This window comes from Danio rerio, chromosome 14 (genome assembly GCF_049306965.1).
Source record: "Danio rerio strain Tuebingen ecotype United States chromosome 14, GRCz12tu, whole genome shotgun sequence".
NCBI classification, from domain to species: Eukaryota; Metazoa; Chordata; class Actinopteri; order Cypriniformes; family Danionidae; genus Danio; species Danio rerio.
The window spans coordinates 53629486-53649804 of record NC_133189.1 but is presented as its reverse complement, the minus strand read 5'-3'; the positions used below and the strand labels follow the sequence as shown (position 1 = coordinate 53649804).

Below are 20319 nucleotides of genomic sequence, written 5' to 3'. Positions count from 1 at the left end.
CAGTCTAAAAATATCCAATAACACACAAAAAAAGTCGCTAGATTTGTCGCTGGGGGGTCTGAAAAGTCGCTAAATCTAGTGACAAAGTCGCTAAGTTGGCAACATTGGCGGCAAGCAATCAGAATGAAGTAGTCCACCGCTTGAGAGGTGTTCAGAGAACACAAACGTGTGAACTTTGGTTCCGACCACAGTTGTTCCCAAGAGTTTGATTATTGCGGTTGCCGGTGGATTTTCAATTATTGAAAATCGCGAGGACGCGGGGCCCCCTAATCACGCGGGGCCCCCCCGCGGTGCGTGCCCTGCGAGCCCGTCCGCTACGTGTATTTTGCTAGCACACACTGCTATTCATTAGGTGAACAATTAATCAGGGCAAGTTAATTCAATAAAAATAGTTTGTTTTGGTAATCTTCAATCAGAATCTGAGCATCTGCTTTTGGATTGGCTCCTTCTCTGATGATGTCAGCCACAATATTCATATGAGGGAATGATGCGCAAAAAGAAAGCCCCGCCCACTACTCAATATTCCGTTTTACTTGGAAGTACATCAACATACTGAAATAAAAGTCTTAGCAACTTCCGGCTCACACTGACTTTAATCTTTGTTAAAAAATGTAAATGTGGAAATTACGATGTCAATGCAGCCCTAGTGAGCTTTACTGACCTGAGGAGTTGCTGAAACTGAGATTAGACTGAGCGATGCTGCGGTTTTGTAGATGACCCAGCACCTTCAGCAGCTCCTGTGATAAAACCTCCCCGCGCTGCTCTGCTCGCAGTAGCCGCTCGTAGACCTCATGCAGCTGCGATGGCACATTATCTGGAAAAAAAGAGCAAAAATAACATCAGATTTGAGTTACAGACGTGTAAACACTGCAGTACAATTAGGGATATAAAATAAGTCATTACAAATAACCGCAAGTCATGATTTTGCCAAGTAACAGCAAATCCATTTGCGCCACTTTGCTATTTTGAGGAACTAACATAGACTGATCAGTAGACCAGCTGAAAGCAGGTCTAAAGTCCACCACAGAGCGCTTTAGTTGCATGCCTCGCTTACACATTGCTTAAAACACGCAGGATGTATAGCAACACGCAAATATCTTTACGTATGAATAAGAATAAAGGATTAAAATGTTACAAAAATTATTCTTTTCTACATAAATATAAAAACCACTGCCTCCATGCCTTCTTCACCTTGGGGGCTTTTTCAGTTCATTCATGACAACTTGCTTTTGTATGATGTTATTATTATTAGCAGTATTATTTATTATATGCATATTTATATTTGTTTTATTAAAACAAGCTTTGTCCACCTTTTGGGTTTTGGACCATATTTTTTTGGATATAACTCAGTTTTTTTTTTTACCACACTTCGTTATTATTGCTGATTTATTCGTTTGCTGGAAATTAATTAATTTAGTTAATTTAAATTAATAAACTTAGAAATTAATTTTAATTAATTAAAAATTTAAATTAATAAACTAAATGGGTGTCTTCAGTAGAGTGCGTACAACATCGTTTTCTTATCCACGAAAGAGAGAAAGTGAAAGCGAAAGTAAAGGCCGATTGGAGGAGGCTCATTCTTTATCCACGCGCTGCAGATGCTCTGTTTAACTGTTTTCTCACTAGTGTAGTGTTCAGTCTTCCACTTACAAAATCCGCCATGTAAACAGCAAATGCGCCATGGCACGATGCAACTGATTTTTAAAGGGAATGGGAAATGAGACTCTGATTGGTTTATTCTCAAAACACACCCAGAACTCATTAAGAAAATAAGCTCAACCCTGTTAGATCATGCACCGTGGCGCAGATCGTATTTTTCTGTCCTTAAAATAACAAAAGTGGATTCGGAAACACCCTTAATGCTTTTGCGCCATGCACTTTAGACTTTGCACCTAGACCGTTAAAATAGAGAGTGTTCCAAAACAGCGACAAAATTCGCATTAAGAAGATAAACCTGATATAAATATCCAAAGCTTGCAGTTTCACCTAAACTGATCAAAGATTTTTTTCACCTCACCTCATACTTCAGGAGTCTGACAGATAAGAACAAATACTTTTACTCTACTTGCACTACATTTTTGACAAATCATGCTAATTATAAACTTAATAAGCTTGTGATTCATCCCACTCCATTTAAACCATGTTGAAATGTATTTTTTTGTTAATGATATTTTATGTATGATATTTTTGATCGAAAATAAATAAATCAAAAAAATAAATAAAATAAAAAATAAAATAAAATCAATGGTACTTTTACTTGAGCATTTCTTTTTCTTCCCCTTCCACAAAATGTTGACACTTCAAACAGTTTTCTTTGACTTTGTGCAAACTAAAAATATTCCAAACACAGGCTGTGATCTATATTGCTATCTTATAATAAAGTTTTGTGGAGTTAACACACATTTGTTTATGAGTTACAGAAGTTCCTCTTTGGCTTGATGCATATGTGGTGCACATGCACACACGCATGCACACACGCACACACAACAATTCACTCCAACATTTCTAATATGCTAACACTTTTAAACCTCAGCATTTGGAAACAAGTGTACTAAGAAAAAATATATTTTACTTCTGAAAAATAACTTCAAAACAACCATCTGTACAGATCAGATTTAACTTATTAACTCATCATTCAGATGTTTAGATCGAAAGCTGAACAAAATATAGGAGTTTTAATGATCTTTTTAACTTATTTAACTTAACATTTAGATGTTTAGATCAAAATCTGAAAGAAATATAAGAGTTTTAATGATCTTTTAAACTTATTAACTCATCATTCAGATGTTTAGATCGAAAGCTGAACAAATTATAAGAGTTTTAAGGATCTTTTTAATTAAATATACGTTTTTAGTGATCTTTTAAACTTATTAACTAATCACTCAGATGTTTAGATCAAAAGCTGAACGAAATGTATGAGTTTTAATGATCTTTTAAATGTATTAACTCATCATTTATATCAAAGCTGAACAAATTATAAGAGTTTTAAAGATCTTTTAAACTTATTAACTCATCATTCAGATGTTTAGATCAAAAGCTGAACAAAATATAAGAGCTTTAAGAATCTTTTTAACTTATTAGCTTATCTTTTAGATGGTTAGATCGACAGCAGAACAACTGATAAGAGTTTTAAGGATCTTTTTAATTAATATATGTTTTAAATGATCTTTTTAACTAAATATACAAGTTATAATGATCTTTTTAACTTATTAACTTATCATTCAGATGTTTAGAAGGAATATACGAGTTTTAATGATCTTTGTAACTTATTGAAATGTCTTTTTATCATTTTTAAATAATTTTTCAAACAAAACATATTGAGTATATTAAAAAATAAAGTCTGGTTCTGTAATCATCACCAATATGACATAACATATACAAATATTATATAATAAGTCAAAATCTAAAATTTATTTATTGATAACACTCACAAACAGCGAGTTAATGTGGCAACTTTGCCAATTTAAAAAAATCAACAGAGTGTCTATTAAATAACCTGACACATAAAACGACAATAACAACATAAATACTAAATAAAATATCAATAATAATGAATGTAATCTACCTATAACCACTTGGAGTAATGTACAGGTATCGACACTCACCTGGTCTGGACGTGTGTCTGAATGTTAACATCATCATACACAAAAACCCGGCGATAAATAAAAATTTTCCATGACAGAGCCTCATTTCACCTCATTCCTCAGAAAAACTCGCAAACTCCTCAAGAAGACCCGACACAACAACAGGAACCGCGTCTAAACGAGCTGGAGTAACGTCAGCATTTGACAACAGCCTTTGTAAAATGACTCCTACTTTCTCCAACGCAAACTAGCAGGATTCATTATGTTGAAACGTGTTGTCAGCTGATGCCTTGACACCGCACGAGGAACTTAGTTAAAAAAAATAATCCACTCACACCTTCAAACAGCAACGGCGCCTTCCTCCACCTGTCCGGCTCATGAATATTCAGCTAGCTTATTAATATTCATGACAACGGCGCTGCTGCTGGTTGGCTTACTCTGGTTTTAATTTGTTTCTGTTTATGCGATTTTGAAATGATGATGAAAGTATATATTATATTATATTATATTATATTATATTATATTATATTATATTATATTATATTATATTATATTATATTATATTATATTATATTACATTATATTACATTATATTATATTATATTATACTATATTATATTATATTATATTATATTATATTATATTATATTATATTAATCTCTGCTTCGTTATTTAAAGTGATTATACTAATGAATAGCTACAGAAATAAAGTAAGTACTATTTTTCAACCCATTAAATCAATTTACAAATAAATACCTAGACTATCTATGACAGCAGCAGTAGTTCACAAAATGTGAATATACTACATTTTTAATTGTCTATGTTTAAATTATTTATTATTTTGTTTACGATTGAATTTATGGATATATTTACTAATTTATTTATTTATTTTTTTATTTATGCAGGAATGTAAGGATTTGTTTACTAATTTATTTATTCATTAGCTTATTTGTTTATTTCTTATTTTATTTATGCTGAAAACTATGCATTTATTTACTCATTTATTTATTTGCATATCTATTTATACATTATCATATTCATGCAGAAATTGATGGACTTATTTATTCATTAATTTATTTATTTTCATATTTATTTATTATTTTATTTATGCTGGAATTTATGGATTTACTCATTTATTTATTTATATATTTATTGTTTTATTTATGCATGAATTTATGGATTTGTTTACTCATTTATTTACTGATTTTTACATTTATTTATTTAATATTTTATTTAAGCTTGAATTTATTAATTTGTTTACTAATTTATTTGTGTATTTATTTATTTATTTATTTATTATTTTATTAATGCAAAATGTTTTGGATTTATTTACTTATGTATTTATTTATTTGCATATTTATTTATTTACTCATTATTTTATTCATACACTTTTGGATTTATGGATTCATTTACACATTTATTTTTTTATTTACATATTTAAATTCTTTATTATTTTATTTATGCTGGAATTTATAGATTTATTTACTCATTTGTTTATTTATTTGCATATTTGTTTATTTATTATTTTATTTATGATAGAATTTATGGATTTATTTACTAATTTATTTATTTATTTATTGTTTTATTTATGCATGAATTCATAGATTTATTTACTAATTTATTTATTTATTTGCATATTTATTTATTAATTTATTATTCTATTTATGCCGGAACTTACAGATTTATTTACTCATTTATTTATTTGTTTGCGTATTTATTTATTAAATATGAATTATGAATGTTTGTTTATTTATTTATGAATTATAATAGTTTTTTTGTAAGTCATGGAGTATTTATTTGTTGCCGTAAACAAATAAATAAATAGACACGTTGTAATGTGTAGAAAAATGAATGTAAAGCTACACGTTTATTTATTAAACAGTATAAAACGTTTTTGACCTAAAAATATATTTGAAAAAATACATTTGCAATAAAATACATTGCCACGAAATCGAAATGACTGAACCTAAACATTTGAGCTTAATGAAAAATAGGAAAAGTAAGCTCAAGAAAAAAATGAGAGATTTTTGCATGTGGAATTTTTATAGCCTAAATGCACAGGCACATATATGAATATTTTATTATATATCAAAATAAGAGACGACCTCGTGATTTCTGATTGAGTATTGTATGTAAACTGTGACATCTAGTGGTGAGATTCTCTAACAACAAGGTTCTCTATTGGCCTCATTGCACAGGAATCCATTAAATTTGCACAAGTTTTGTATTTTCATTAATTCATATTTTTTTCGGCTTATTTATCAGGGATCGCCACAGTGGAATGAACCGCCAACTTATCCAGCATATGTTTTAGTAAGCGGATGCCCTTCCAGCTGCAACCCAGTACTGGGAAACACCCATACACACTAACATTCACACACATACAGCCAATTTTTGTTTTATTCAATTCACCTATAGCACATGTGTGTGAACTGTGGACTGCGGAGCACCCGAAGGAAACCCACGCCAACACAGGGAGAACATGCAAACTCCACACAGAAATGCCACTGACCCAGCCAGGACTCAAATCAGCGATCTTCTTGCTTTGAGGCGACAGTGCTAATAAGATTATTTACACTATCAAATGTATCTTTAAACCAAGAAACAAACAATTATTTACATAACTGTAATTCATGCAAAACTCTTCACATTTCCTTGATCTGCTGACCTTTAACATGTTGGCATGCTTTTGCATTTTAATTTTTGCCTTTTTGTTTTCTCTCTTATAATCATGAGTGACACATCTTTAAATGTTTTCAACATGTTTGTAAAAAAGTGCAATAATCTTGATGTTTAATGTTCATTTTGATCTCAATTCAATTAAAATTTTCTTGTATAAAAAGGTGAACATCATTATAGTCAAAATTAGAGTTGTGTAAAAGAGTTGGCAGCATATAAACACAGTTAATTTGCAGTTATACAGCATAGTGTGACAGCAAATTAATAATTGCAATTGTAATATAAAAATACAGAACAGTAATAATTATTTGTTAACAGTTTGGTATTTGTTTAACTTTCAATTAAATTCACCTTTATTTCTATAGCGCTTTTACAGTGTATTTACAACCAAAATTGCCAGTAAGTTACTGTAAATTGTGCTGTAAATATTTCAGTTTGCACAGTTGACTTTTTAAACTGTACAAATAATATATGAATATATTTCTGTACAAGTATTCACAATTAAGTTGCTTATTGTTTACAAAAAACATATAAGAATTGTTGAATAATTTGTTGTGGCTAAATAAAACAAACACACTAAGATTATTAATAACAATGACCTTTATTCAATTTCACTTTTTATTTCATGTTTACAAACTCAGACGCTAAAAGCAGCCTTTTATTATTGATCTGATCGGTCCAAACTTCAAGGCTCCTGGACAGATGAGCTATCCTGGGCAGCACGACAGAATTCTGCAATGAGGGACAGAGATAAAAAAATTAAATGTAAATTAATTAATATATGACTTGAAGAAAAGACATGTCGTTTTGGCCTCAACTTAATTGTTTTAATTATTTTTATTATTATAAAAGTGATTTTATGTTCATTGAAAGAATATTTAATAGATTTAAAATTTGTACTTAAATGTTTTGAACAACTTTTGTGATTCAGATTAACAAATATACATATGTCATGTTAAAAAATTAACAATTAACCAAATAAATAGCTAAATAAACAACTAAATAAACAAACAAACAGATAAATAAGTTTATAAATAAATAAATTAGTAGCTAAATTATTATAATTCTTAAAACAATTCTTAATAAATAATTCTTAAAATAATGCAGACCGACAGAGACAGCGCGCAGAAGTATAAATGCACAGCCACACGCGTTGTATGCGCAGTGAGTTACGCTGGTCACCTGACGCAGAAGTATAAATCAGGCTTTACACTGCATCCAAAATGGCCGACATACAAAAAAGCACATTTTATGGGAAGGAGAGAGGTATGTAAAATTGAGCTTTTAAAATGTTTTAAAAAATGAGGCAGAACTGAAGTAGAGAAGATTTTTCATAGGATAGTTGAGAGAAACTCTGATTTAGAGTCTGACAATCAGACAATTAGAGACAATTAGAGAATGACAATCAGTTTTAAATCGCTTTAATGTTGAATTTGTTTTGGATTAACATCACTTCTTTTTTTTTTTTTTTTTTTGACTAAACTGTTTCAGGAATTTCAATACAACAGGAAAAAATGGCTTTTGTTTAGTTTTTGTTACATTAATATTGGATGAATATCCGTTTACAGCCATATCCTGTACAGTTTGGCGGTTGTTTCGAATTAAAATGGTCCTGTGGTCCACTACAGTGGACTTGCTGTAAAATTAAAAACAAAAACTAAATGTAAAAACTCTAAATTGTAGATTTTTTTTAACCCGAAGGATGTAGAAAATCACAAAAAAAAAGAAAAAAGAAAAAAAATCTTTGGGTCTCAGGAGTTAGGTCTTGTGAAATTAAGTTCTAAGGATATCTATCTGCTTGTTAAGTAGTGACGTGTTTGTGACGTATTTAACACTGTTTCCGGGTCCAAGCTGCCATTCATTTGAGTTGAGAAATCATTCGTTTATGATCACTATTAATTCATATCACACATTAAATTTAAAATTAATTTGATATAAAGTCATAGTGTACACAACATTCTCTGGGCATGCTGCATCACAAATACCAAAATTAACAATTTATAAAAAATGCATCACTTTCTGGTCATCGGATATTAGGCATGGACATATATATTGCGATCGTGATTTTCGAAAGTATTAAATCGCTTTGTAAACTTTTATTATTACCACTTCATGAGTTTCCCCATGCATTTGAATAGAGCTCTTGGACCCGGACGCCGCTTTGCGTGACGTCACACTTAACAAGCGGATAAGCAAATGTTTCATAAAACAGTGACGAACTTTACATTTAGCTGACTATAAACATGCAAAGCTTGCAGTTTGTCACTTTCGCATAAAAGGATCAACTATTTTATTCACACAATCCAGGGATGGGCAAACTTGATCCTCGAGGGCCGGTGTCCCAGCAGAGTTTTGTTCCAACACTAGTCAAACACACCTGAACATGCTAATCAGTGTCTTTAAGATCACAAGAAATCTATAAGCAGGTGTGTTTGATTAGGGTCGGAGCTAAACTGTGCAGGACACCGGCCCTCCAGGACCGAGTTTGCCCACCCCTGACATAACCTCATACTTCAGTTTCTCATCAAATCTTAACCAATCAACTGCTTTCTAGTACCTGACATGCCCCGCCCCCTTCAAGACTCTTTTAATTTTCTTTTCATTTGATGCACTTGAGCTCAACCACTCTCACTGGCAGAGCGGTGATAAAACAAAACACCATTGGATGGTTTTTGAAAAGGGGGAGGAGCTACTCTATGTCCCACCCTCTCTTCATGTTTCGGTTGAGATTACGTCAAACACTAAATAAAAATGCACATTTTAAAGCACTTCATATGGCTTTTAAACTGACCTGTTACGCCATCATAAGTGTACTGGTCTTCAGTCTTGAACCCGAGACACTCAGCTTGCTTCCAGTACATGTCTGTCTCCACTTTTTCTACTTTACTGTCTCTTTCTGCAGGGAGAAACACATCAATACGTTTTACCATCACACACATTCTCATTTTAGTAAAAAAAAAAAAAAAAAAAATTGTTTAGTTTCTGCTGTGTCTGCATGTTGAAAATAAAACATTGAGCTTTTTTAATATACTAAGTCAGAGGTGTCCAAAGTCGGTCCTGGAGGGCCAGTGTCCTGCTGACTTTAGCACCAACTTGCTTTAATACACCTGCCTGGAAGTTTCTAGTATACCTAGTAAGAGCTTGATTAGCTGGTTCAGGTGTGTTTGATTAGGGTTGGACACCGGCCCTCCAGGACAGAGTGTGGACACCCCTGGTCTAAGTGTATTCACAGTGGGGGAAATAAGCATTTAACACGTCACTATTTTTCTCATTAAACGTATTTCTAAAGATGCCGTTGACTTAAAATTTTCATTAGATGTTGGTAACAACCAAATAAATCCATATATGCAAAGAAAACAAATCTAATTAGTTTACAGATACATTTATGTATAATAAAATGAAATGACAGGTGTAGAAAGGCAGTGAAAGCTCAGACAGCAGCTGATATCTCAGTAGTTCTTCAGCAAACTTCTACCTTTCCTCAGTGTAAATGAATATCAGCTGCTTCAGTCCAACATCTACATTAGCAGGAGGATGAAGATGAAACCAGGGTGGACATTTCAGCAAGACAATGATCTAAAATACAGCCAAGCAAACTCACTAATGCTTTCAGAGAAAGAAAATCAAGCTGTAGAATGGCCCAGTCAATGGGGTATATGCCGAAGCATGCTAATAGGACTTTTAATTTGCCAGTAACCTGGGTTAAGCGCTTCCGGCGAATTGAATGCCAATGCAAAATCCGGTGTGTTTAAGGTCTGTTTTCTTTAAAAATCAGCGATCTCCACTAGCTGAGTGATATCCGATTTAAAGTGGGTCTCAGATTGTACAAGAAACAGTGCATTAAATGACATTTCCCCCGCCATATCTTTATAATATGAGCATTTATTTTACCCCAGTATATTCAATGGAGCTTCAGCGTTAGCCTGCTGATTCTGACGGGCGCGTGCGAGTAATCAACTTTTTGTCTCGTTTTACGCTTGGGCAACTAAATAAATGCTAAAGTTTATTTTACTGAATGTATTTTAATGACATTACAACATCTATGCTGTATAAGGAACCGTATAAAATGGAAAAAAGTTCACAATAACAGGTCACCAGAAGTGTATCAGCATGGGAACAGCACTAGCTCGGCGTATACCCTATCGCCTGACTTGAATCCATAGGAAATACAAAGTAAAGCTCAGATTTGATAGACGAGATGCACAGAACCATCAAGATTTTCACACTTTGTTGAAGTCTGTGTAAAACTCACACCTGAGGAATGCATGTGACTTCATTCTCCATATGAGAGGCGTCTTTAAGCTGCCATCACCAAAAAAAAAGCCTTTTACATAAAGTATTTAAAAAATTCAGTAGTTCAGTTTAGTGGTTCATCCATTCATTCATTCATTTTCCTTTGGCTTAGTTCCTGATTTATCACTGCGGAATGAACCATCAACTACTCTAGCATATGTTTTACATAGCGGATACCCTTCCAACTGCAATCCAGCACTGGGAAACACCTATACACACTCATATTCACACACACACACTTATACACTACAGCCAATTTAGTTCATCTAATGGGCTATAGGTACAGCTAGTGTTTTTCAGCCAATGGTAATTAAAATACTACCAATTAAGCCTATCAAATGAGACTTAAGCATTCATTAAGTTGTTAAAGCCTGAAACGCAATGAAAGTCTGTGTTAATGCTGCATCAGTAGTAGCAGGCTAGCACAGAAACTCCATCAAAAAAACTTGGGTAAAATATATTTCCATATTTTAACGACATGAATGCAGGGCTTATTGTCCAGTCTGAGACCCACTTTATATGGATATCAATCAGGCAGTGAAGATCACTGATTTTTAGAGAAATCTAATCTTATAAGTGGCGATTTTGTAATGGTGCAACAGTTCACTGGAACTGGTAACCATTAACTTTCATACTATTTGTTTTTCCTTCTTTGAATGTCAATGTCTACATGTTTCTAACATTTTTCAAAATATCTTTTTGAGTTCAACACAAACAAGAAACTCATAGAAGTTCCCAGCAGGCACACAATGTCATAATGTATTAATATTAGGTTAGATTATGGTCATGTAGTCAGGTGACCAAAATGTATTGTCTAGTTAGCGTCTTATGACAATGTTATTATGACATCCAATAACGACGTGAAATGACGTTAATTGTGGTTGATTTTAGGTTTTGTTGGAAAGTGACAAAAATCCAAAGTTGTTTCAACATCTTAAACCAACGTCATATTGACGTCAAATACTGATGTTTATTCATCAGGTATGGCAACCAAAACTCAATGTCTTGTGGTAACGTCCACACAGGGTCAAGCTGTAACATAATTAGACGTTGATATTTGGTTGATATTAGGTTGATATTAGGTTGGACGATGAACGTTGGTGTCAATTTTTCAAAACAAAATGTAACGTCCCCATGATATTGGGGTACAATGTCAATCTGACGTTATGTTGACGTCCTGTGTCTGCTGGGTTTGGATGCACTTGACAGGAGAAAATGAATGAACTCTTTAAATGCATAACTTCCCACATAGCATTATTTCTCTGGCCCAGCTCTGGCCCACACAATCAGCTTTTGCTTGGCCCACATGCTGCAGTGAATTACGGTCCATGATTGGACCAAGTCTAGCTTCCAGACAAGGGCCAAACATGGACCATATCTGGACCAAGTCTCAGTTAATAACCCATAACTGGGCCTAAACTGGGCCAGATATGTTGGTGTGTCACGACTGCAGCTAATTTGATAAACCAATGTAGCATTTCGCTTTATGGCCGTGGTTTTTCTCGAAGCGATCTGATTGGTAGAATTTAAATGCATTTTAAAAGTGGGTCAAGTTAGGCCAGGGATGGGCAAACTCGGTCCTGGAGGGCCGGTGTTCTGCACAGTTTAGCTCCAACTCTAATCAAACACACCTGCTTGTAGATTTCTAGTGATCTTGAAGACACTGATCAGCTTGTTCAGGTGTGTTTGATTAGTGTTGGAGCTAAACTGTGCAGGACACCGGCCCTCCAGGACCGAGTTTGCCCATCCCTGAGTTAGGCCAAGCTTACGTGGCTCACATATACATTTTTAACATCTGGGCCAAATACTACATTTGATATCTGGCCCAAGTCTTGTGTGCCGCCTTAAAGACAGTGCTACCTCTGCCAAACCTGGGCCATGTTTGGCCCACATGCTACATTTCAGTGCCGGATGAATGTCTCCTGTGCCAGCCTTATACCAAATCTGGGCCAGAATTCTTTGCTACATGGGTTCCCCCATAGCAACATTTCTCTGGCCCAGATCTGGCCCACACAATCAGCTTTTGCTTGGCCCACATGCCGCAGTGAATTACGGTACATGATTGGACCAAGTCTAGCTTCCAGACAAGGGCCAAACATAGACCATATCTGGACCAAGTCTCAGCCAAGTCAATAACCCATAACTGGGCCTGAACTGGGCCAGATATGATGGTGTGTCACGACTGCAGCTAATTCGAAAAACCAGTGTAGCATTTCGCTTTATGGCCGTGCCTTTTCTCTAAGTGATTTAATTGGTGGAATTTAAATGTATTTTAAAAGTGGGTCAAGTTAGGCCAATCTTACGTGGCCCACATATATAATTTTAACATCTGGGCCAAATACTACATTTGATATCTGGCCACAAGTCTTGTGTGCCGCCTTATAGACACTACCTCTGCCAAACCTGGGCCATGTTTGGCCCACATGCTATATAACAGTGCCGGACGAATGCCTGCTGTGCCAGCCTTAAACCAAATCTGGGCCAGAATTCTTTGCTACCTGGGTTCCCCCATAGCAATTTTTTCTGGCTCAGATCTGGCCCACACAATCAGCTTTTGCTTGGCCCAAATGCCGCAGTGAATTACGGTCCATGATTGGACCAAGTCTAGCTTCCAGACAAGGGTCAAACATGGACCATATCTGGACCAAGTCTCAGCCAAGTCAATAACCCAAAACTGGGCCTGAACTGGGCCAGATATGTTGGTGTGTCACGACTGCAGTTAATTTGATAAACCCATGTAGCATTTCACTTTATGGCCGTGCTTTTTCTCTAAGTGATCTAATTGGTGGAATGTATTTTAAAAGTGGGTCAAGTTAGGCCAAGCTTACGTGGCCCACATATACATTTTTAACATCTGGGCCAAATACTACATTTGATATCTGGCCACAAGTCTTGTGTGCCGCCTTAAAGACACTACCTCTGCCAAACCTGGGTCATGTTTGGCCCACATGCTATATAACAGTGCCGGACGAATACCTGCTGTGCCAGCTTTAGGCCAAATGCTGGCCAGAATTCTTTGCTACCTGGGTTTTTTGTTATTGTTACTAGTTTGATATATTGAAGAAAATGTTAAAAAGTGTAAGCGTAGTAAGTGTAAATTCAAGCATGTGACATAAAAGTTAATGTGATAATAATGAAAACTGCCTTAACAGCTGTAAAAATGCTTTTGGAAGTCATTTCTCAGGTCCTTAAAGGAACATGTCATTCTGGAGCTGCATGTGTTTGGTGATGTCTGTGACTTACTGAAAAAGTACAGCGTCTTAATGGTCTCGTTTTTGAACTGACTGACGAAGCTTATGGTGAGACAGTCAGGACAGGACAGCAGAAACTTTCCCTCTGATAATGTGCCGTTGTCTGAGGAACAAACAGCAGGATGACATTTATTAGTGTTCAGAACTAATTTTCAACTGGAAATATTGCTTTTGTTAACTTACGATCAGAATAAATGGTATTGTCTTTAATAGCTGCATTGGTGGTGCTAAATTCACACTTTCCATTTCTGAGAGGGAGAGAAGTCAGATTCAGACTGATGCTCATAATCAGTGTTGTGGAAAATTCTTTTAAAAGTAATGCATTAATACAAACAAGTTATTTACTTTCTAAAGGTGCAGTATGTAAGTTTGACACTTTATGTTTGAACTAGGTATTGCACTCCTGGATCAAAACAAACGCAAGCGCAGGTTGCCAGATTGAGGACAGGAGCGAGTAATTTAAACTGTGTCCTACATAAAAGCAACAGCACCTGATAAAGGAATATTCTCCATATTGAAAGGAGTTTTTGTCCTAACCAACACCTCTAATTGATATATTATGAATGGCTTTAATTTCTCACAGGTAAACAACAGAAAACTGGCAATGATAACCTCAGGTACACCTCACGTGCTTTATTCAGTGATAAATGCTAATAATGTGAATTTGAATGCCATTTCACTTGACATTTATTGCTATAATACTGAAAGCAGAAGATAGCTCACCTCAGATCTTGAAAATAAAATAACCTATTTGAAATTGAACTTATGAACTGAACATGTACATTTTATAATGTTAAAGAGGGTTAATATGTATTAAATGCTTCTGAATGGCTATATTTCTATTATGTTTCGTCAGGTGCAAATAGCCAAATTGCTCATCACTGCAAATCTCATCAGGTAGCGTGCTGTTGGGACACCGGGTTACAATGTAACCTGCTCAACTAATGTTTATGTTCCTAATATTTACATTATTTGCTAATTAATGACCTCATTTGGAACTAAATATATGTGTCACTTCTTAGTCTAGTACTGGAAAGGCAGGGAAAACACATGTTCAAAGCAGGATAACTTTAGGTAAGAATGATAATAATAATTAATAATAATTGCAGCATCCACCTGGATGACGCGACAGAAGCCATTTTGTGCCAGACCGCACACCACACACCAGCTGACTGGTGGAGAGGAGACAGAGTGATGAAGCCAATTATGATATGGGGAGAGTTAGGAGGCCATGATGGACAGAGGCCAGGGTTAAACCCCTACTCTTACATCCTGGGATTTTTAACGACAACAGAGAGTCGAGACCTTGGTTTAACTTCTCATCCGAAAGACGACGCTCACTGAGCAGTATAGAGTCCCCTTCACTATACTGGGGCATTAGGACCCACACAGACTGCAGATTGAGCTCCCCCTGCTGGCCTCACTAACAACACTTCCAGCAGCAACCTAGCTTTCCCATGTGGTCTCCCATCCAGGTACTGACCGGGCGCAGCCCTGCTTAGCTTCAGTGGGCGACCATGTGAGAGTTGCAGAGAGCTAGCTGCTGGCAGCCGCTCTGCAGTGTAACCTTCGACCCCACACTTTTCTTTCAGTCTCACATTAAATGTGTATTAAATCTGAGACTGTCGTCCATGCATTTGTCTCTTCAAGCACTGTAATACCCTTTTCATTGGTCCGCCTACCGGCCTCATCTCCAGATTACAAAATATTCAAAACTCTGCGGCTAGGATACTCACTAATACTAAACGTTCTGCTCATATAACCCCAATCTTGTACAACTTCCATTAGCTCCAAGTTGCATACCGTAAATTCTAAATTTACCTCCTTGCATTTAGATCCTTAAATAGCCTAGCTCCCTCTTATCTTTGCAACATGTTTGTCCCCTACACCCTTACTCGCTCATTACGTTCCTCTGACTCCTCTCCCTAGGTACCGCCTCTCTTCAATGGGGGCAGATTATTTAGTGTTATTGAACCCAAACTCAAACTCTCTACCACGCTCACTCCGCTCTGCTAATAATATCTCAGAATTTAAATCTTAACTCACTTATTTTCTGAATGCTTCACCTCTGATCTGACAAACTGACCACTTTATCTGATCCACCTGCACTCTGCTTATCTGTCTCTTAGGTCTTGTTTTTGTAATTTCAGTTTGTTATATTTGACTTCCTGTATGTTTGTGTACTTAATGCTGTCTCTTCAAATGTCTGCTTGTACTAACTCTCTTTATCACATTCTTTGTAAAGTGTCCTTGAGCTCTGAAAAGGCGCTATAGAAATACATTTTTATTATTAGGGACTGAGCACTGAAACGGTGCGTAGGCCCTATTGTAATTGCTCTGTTTATCCTTCTTCTTCTTTTGAGGGGCTAAACATGCCCGAAAATTCACGAAACTTTGCACACGCCGCAGGAGTGGTGAACATTTACATTTGTTATTGGTTTCGGAAGTGGGCATGGCAAAATGACTCGACAGCGCCACCTATGCACTTTTGACAGACTGGCCCCCAAGCTACGAATTACGCACACATACGAAAATTGGCACAGACCTCAAACACGCCAAAACCTACAAAAATGTCTCTTGGAGCGAAATCTTAAACCCAACAAGGGTTTTAACGAACTACTGCTAGGGATTTTATCAGATCAACACCAAAATTGGGTTTTGTAATCTAAAGGCCTTAGCGATGTTAAATTGCGAAGATCTACAGTTTTCGTTGACGGGCGTGTCCGTGGGGGCCTCACGAACTTTGACGATTCGCCACAAAACAAGAAGGTATTATAACTCAGCCAAACAATGTCTGATCTGCCCGAAAATTCACATGGTAAATAGGATTTCTCTACTGATGGCATCCACATGCCAATCTTGAGTCATAGTTATAGCGCCACCTGCTGACAGGAGGAAGTTTGGCATTAATCTGTGATTTACTCAGGTTATTTATATATCGACTTAAATAAATGTTGTTCGCTGTTCACTGTCATCCTGAGGCCACCGGGCGGCGTTGAGCCCGGGTGCGAGGTCCCTATCATCACTGCTTGCAGCTTTAATTATTATTATTATTATCTGATTCAGCATTGTTTTTCAGATAAACATGAATGTTCACTTAGCATGTTTCTGAAATATCTGCAAGCATAATATGGTATTATTATGGTTTGGAAGAGGCAAAAACTTACGGCACCTTTAATGAAGGTAATGCATTATGTTGCTTTTGCGTTACTGACTGAGCTGGGCTTGCTTGACAAAACTTTTACTTATTTTTACAGTATGATATACAGTTAAATGCTTATAACCGTCTGTGACTAAATTATGGAATACAATAAGAAGTAAATATGCAGAAAATGTTATAAAGGTAACAGAGGTTATAGCTATAGAAAATAAGAACAAATAAAAGATATTTACACCTTTAGATATGAAGAATACAGCTGTAGATAGAACAAAATATAAAATAAATATCATTTATTCATTCTTTTTCCTCCAGCTTAGTCTCTATTTCAGAGGTCATCACAGCGGAATGAACCGCCAACTATTCCAGCTTATGTTTTACGCAGCGGATGCCCTTCCAGCCGCAACCCGGTACTGGGAAACATTCATACACACTTACATTAACACACACTATGGCCAATTTAGTTCATCAGTTCACCTATAGATTATGTGTTTGGACTGTGGGGGGAACCGGAGCACCCAGAAGAAACCCACGCCAACGGAAAGAATATGCACATAATATCCACATAAAAAATGAATTAACGGCCTTCTTGCTGTTGGGACAACTTGAATTGTGTGAAACCCAGCATTTTTAGTCACTTGAAAAGTAATCTGATTACATAACTCGTGTTACTTGTAATGCATTACCCCCAACACTGGTCATAATGATGAGATTTACTGTATTGGGTTTTGAGTCTTACAGCATGTTTCCTTGACTGAGAGTCACAGTGTTTTCCAGAGGACTCGGGCCAAACTCAATCCATGAGCTGTTTACCGTCTTCAGGATCTGCGTGAATAACTGATGATCTGCTATACCTTTATGAAAGATCCATTTACCCATGATCTGTTGGAAAAAAAAAACATTTTTAACATTTTGAGATGTAATTAGATTTAATATGAAACTCTTGAGCCTAAATACAGAATATATATATACAGTTGAAGTCAGAATTATTAGCCCCCTGAATTATTAGACCTCCCATTTATTTTTTCCCCAATTTCTGTTTAACGGAGAGATTTTTTTCAGCACATTTCTAATCATAATAGTTGTAATAACTCATCTCTAATAACTGATTTATTTTATCTTTGCCATGATGACAGTGAATATTATTTGACTAGATATTTTTCAAGACACTTCTATACAGCATTTAACGTCTTCACTAGGTTAATTAAGTTAACTAGGCAGGTTAGGGTAATTAGGCAAGTTATTGTGTAAGGATGGTTTGTTCTGTAGACTATTGATACAAATATAGCTTAAAGGAGTCAATAATTTTGACCCTAAAATACTGTTTAAAAATTAAAAACTGCTTTTATTCTTTTATTATTAGCTTAATAAAATATAATAATATAATAATAATAATATTATTATTATGATTATTATTATTATTAATAAAACAAATAAGACTTTTCTCCTGAAGAAAAAATATTATCAGACATACTGTGAAAATGTGCTCTGTTAATTTTAATTTTTTTATGAACCATTTTAAGGATAAAATTATTAGCCCCTTTAAGCTATTTCTGTTCGATTGTCTATTGGGGATGGGTTTTGGGTTGTTATAATAAAAATAGAAAGAAGGTAACTAATGTTTACAGTTTTACTGTATGTAAATTCTCTTTTCCTTCAATAATAATAATAATAAGAAATACTCCAATAAACGCAAATACAAAAAAATAATTATTAGCCCCCCTTTGATTTTTTTCTTTCCTTTTTTAAATATTTCCCAAATTATGTTTAATAGAGCAAGGACATTTTCACAGTATGTCTGATAATATTTTTTCTTCTGGAGAAAGTCTTATTTGTTTAATTTCGGCTAGAATAAAAGCAGATTTTATTTTTTTAAAGCTATTTTTAGATCAAAATTATTAGCCCCTTTAATAATTCCCCCCGAAATTTTTTACATTTTTTTAAGGGGGATGGGGGCTGATAATTCTGACTTCATCTGTATATGAAAAAAGTTTAATAAAATAAAAAATATATAATTTTGAATATGAAAAATGCACTTACGCTTTTGTAGTCATCCTCCAAGCTCTGTGGTTTTGTGAGTTCATCACAGTCTGGCAGGGTCCCAAGCAGACCCAGAGCAGCCAAAACCACAAAAGCAGACATTATAGCAGAAATATGATGTACAAAAATGATACAGCAACTCCAGAGGAAACAAGAGCTTTATATAGAACTGCTTATCATCACATATCAACACATGGAGTTTCTGAAGTGATGCAACAGTTGTTGGTTTTTGCCCATGTAATGCCAGTAAATTGAAATGGATGGGGTTGATAATATGGTGGACTTTGTGGAGTAGGGAATCCCTGAGATGACACAACATGACAATGAAATAGGCTAATGTCTTTTTTTTCTTTTTATTGCTGTAGTTTTTGAGTATACATGCTTTAAAATAATACAAATAATACTTCTTAATGTTTCCATAAAATATATTAAAACACATAAATCTTTTATTTTATTTGGAGTAGACTGATCTGGGGTGCGTTTCCGAAAACCATCAAACCAACTTAGGTCACAGGTTTGGTCGTTACAAAAATAGTGGGTTGATTTGCCGTTTCCCAGATTCATCGTTCCAATAAACATTCGCAAACTTCTATGACTGCAACTACAGCTCTGGAGTTTTTTAGTTCCTGACTGTGTTCTATTCCCACTTATCCCAACTATGCCCTATTCATTTAGAACATCTTAACATTCAAAGTTGGAATTGTTACAAACAAAAAAGCATTAAGGTCATCTCTCTTAGGTGTAATTTGTTTTCAAAGTATTTTTACAGTTCAGTTTTAGCGGTCTTCATGTTTACAATTGCGCTCCCTTTGCAGTGCACTTTGAAAACATTGATGCCATTTTGAACACAGCCTCATAATGAAAGCTCTAGGTGACCTATTATTTAAAAGCGGAATTTATGTTACGTCTTCAAAGCTTGTGGAGACAAAAAAAAAAAAAAAAAAACATAACACGTTAATTATTTTATATTATAGTGGGTTATTTATTAAGTATCTGTACTGTATATGACATGAGCCTGTTGGTTAGAACATTTCTAAAGGGATTTGAATGTGTCAAATTGTAAAAGTAAACTTCTAAAAAAATTAAAATAAATAAAAAATATCCCTAAATATAATTAATAATATAATAATAATAATACTATCGTCAACATCATCATTAATACTTTATTATAATAGAAGGATGGGCGAGGCAGTGGCGCAATAGGTAGTGTTGTCGCCTCACAGCAAGAAGGTCGCTGGTTTGAGCCTTGGCTCAGTTGGCATTTCTGTGTGGAGTTTGCATGTTCTCCCTGTCTTCGCGTGGGTTTCCTCCGGGT

At 35.1% G+C, this 20319-nt stretch overlaps 2 protein-coding genes across 3 annotated transcripts in view; both read right to left on the bottom strand.

The window, feature by feature from the left end:
• zgc:154054 overlaps positions 1-3956 on the bottom strand; it is a 61751-nt gene extending 57795 nt beyond the window's left edge. The window contains exons 1-2 of one of the 2 annotated variants that reach the window (XM_073921672.1): positions 3606-3956; positions 662-814 (exon numbers count right to left, since the gene is read on the bottom strand). In XM_073921672.1, coding sequence (XP_073777773.1) covers positions 662-814; positions 3606-3690 — 238 coding nt within the window. In that variant the 5' untranslated portion in view covers positions 3691-3956. 2 annotated transcript variants of the gene reach the window in all.
• Positions 3957-6845: 2889 nt separating this feature from the next.
• Positions 6846-20114, bottom strand: LOC795897 (saxitoxin and tetrodotoxin-binding protein 2). The gene is made up of 6 exons (XM_001922581.8): positions 19005-20114; positions 17704-17846; positions 13991-14055; positions 13800-13910; positions 9055-9159; positions 6846-6995 (listed from the first exon to the last, which is right to left on the bottom strand). The coding sequence occupies exons 1-6, from the start codon at positions 19104-19106 to the stop codon at positions 6949-6951; spliced, it is 573 nt and encodes a 190-aa protein (XP_001922616.3). The 5' UTR covers positions 19107-20114; the 3' UTR covers positions 6846-6948.
• Between the last annotated feature and the right edge of the window lie 205 nt (positions 20115-20319).

Coding starts and splice junctions, on each gene's coding strand:
- LOC795897 (XM_001922581.8), bottom strand. CDS start 19,106: ATGTCTGCTTTTGTGGTTTTGGCTGCTCTGGGTCTGCTTGGGACCCTG. Junction 13,911..13,990: donor CAATACCATTTATTCTGATC/GTAAGTTAACAA, acceptor TTTGTTCCTCAG/ACAACGGCACATTATCAGAG. Junction 9,160..13,799: donor TAAGACGCTGTACTTTTTCA/GTAAGTCACAGA, acceptor TTCTCCCTGCAG/AAAGAGACAGTAAAGTAGAA.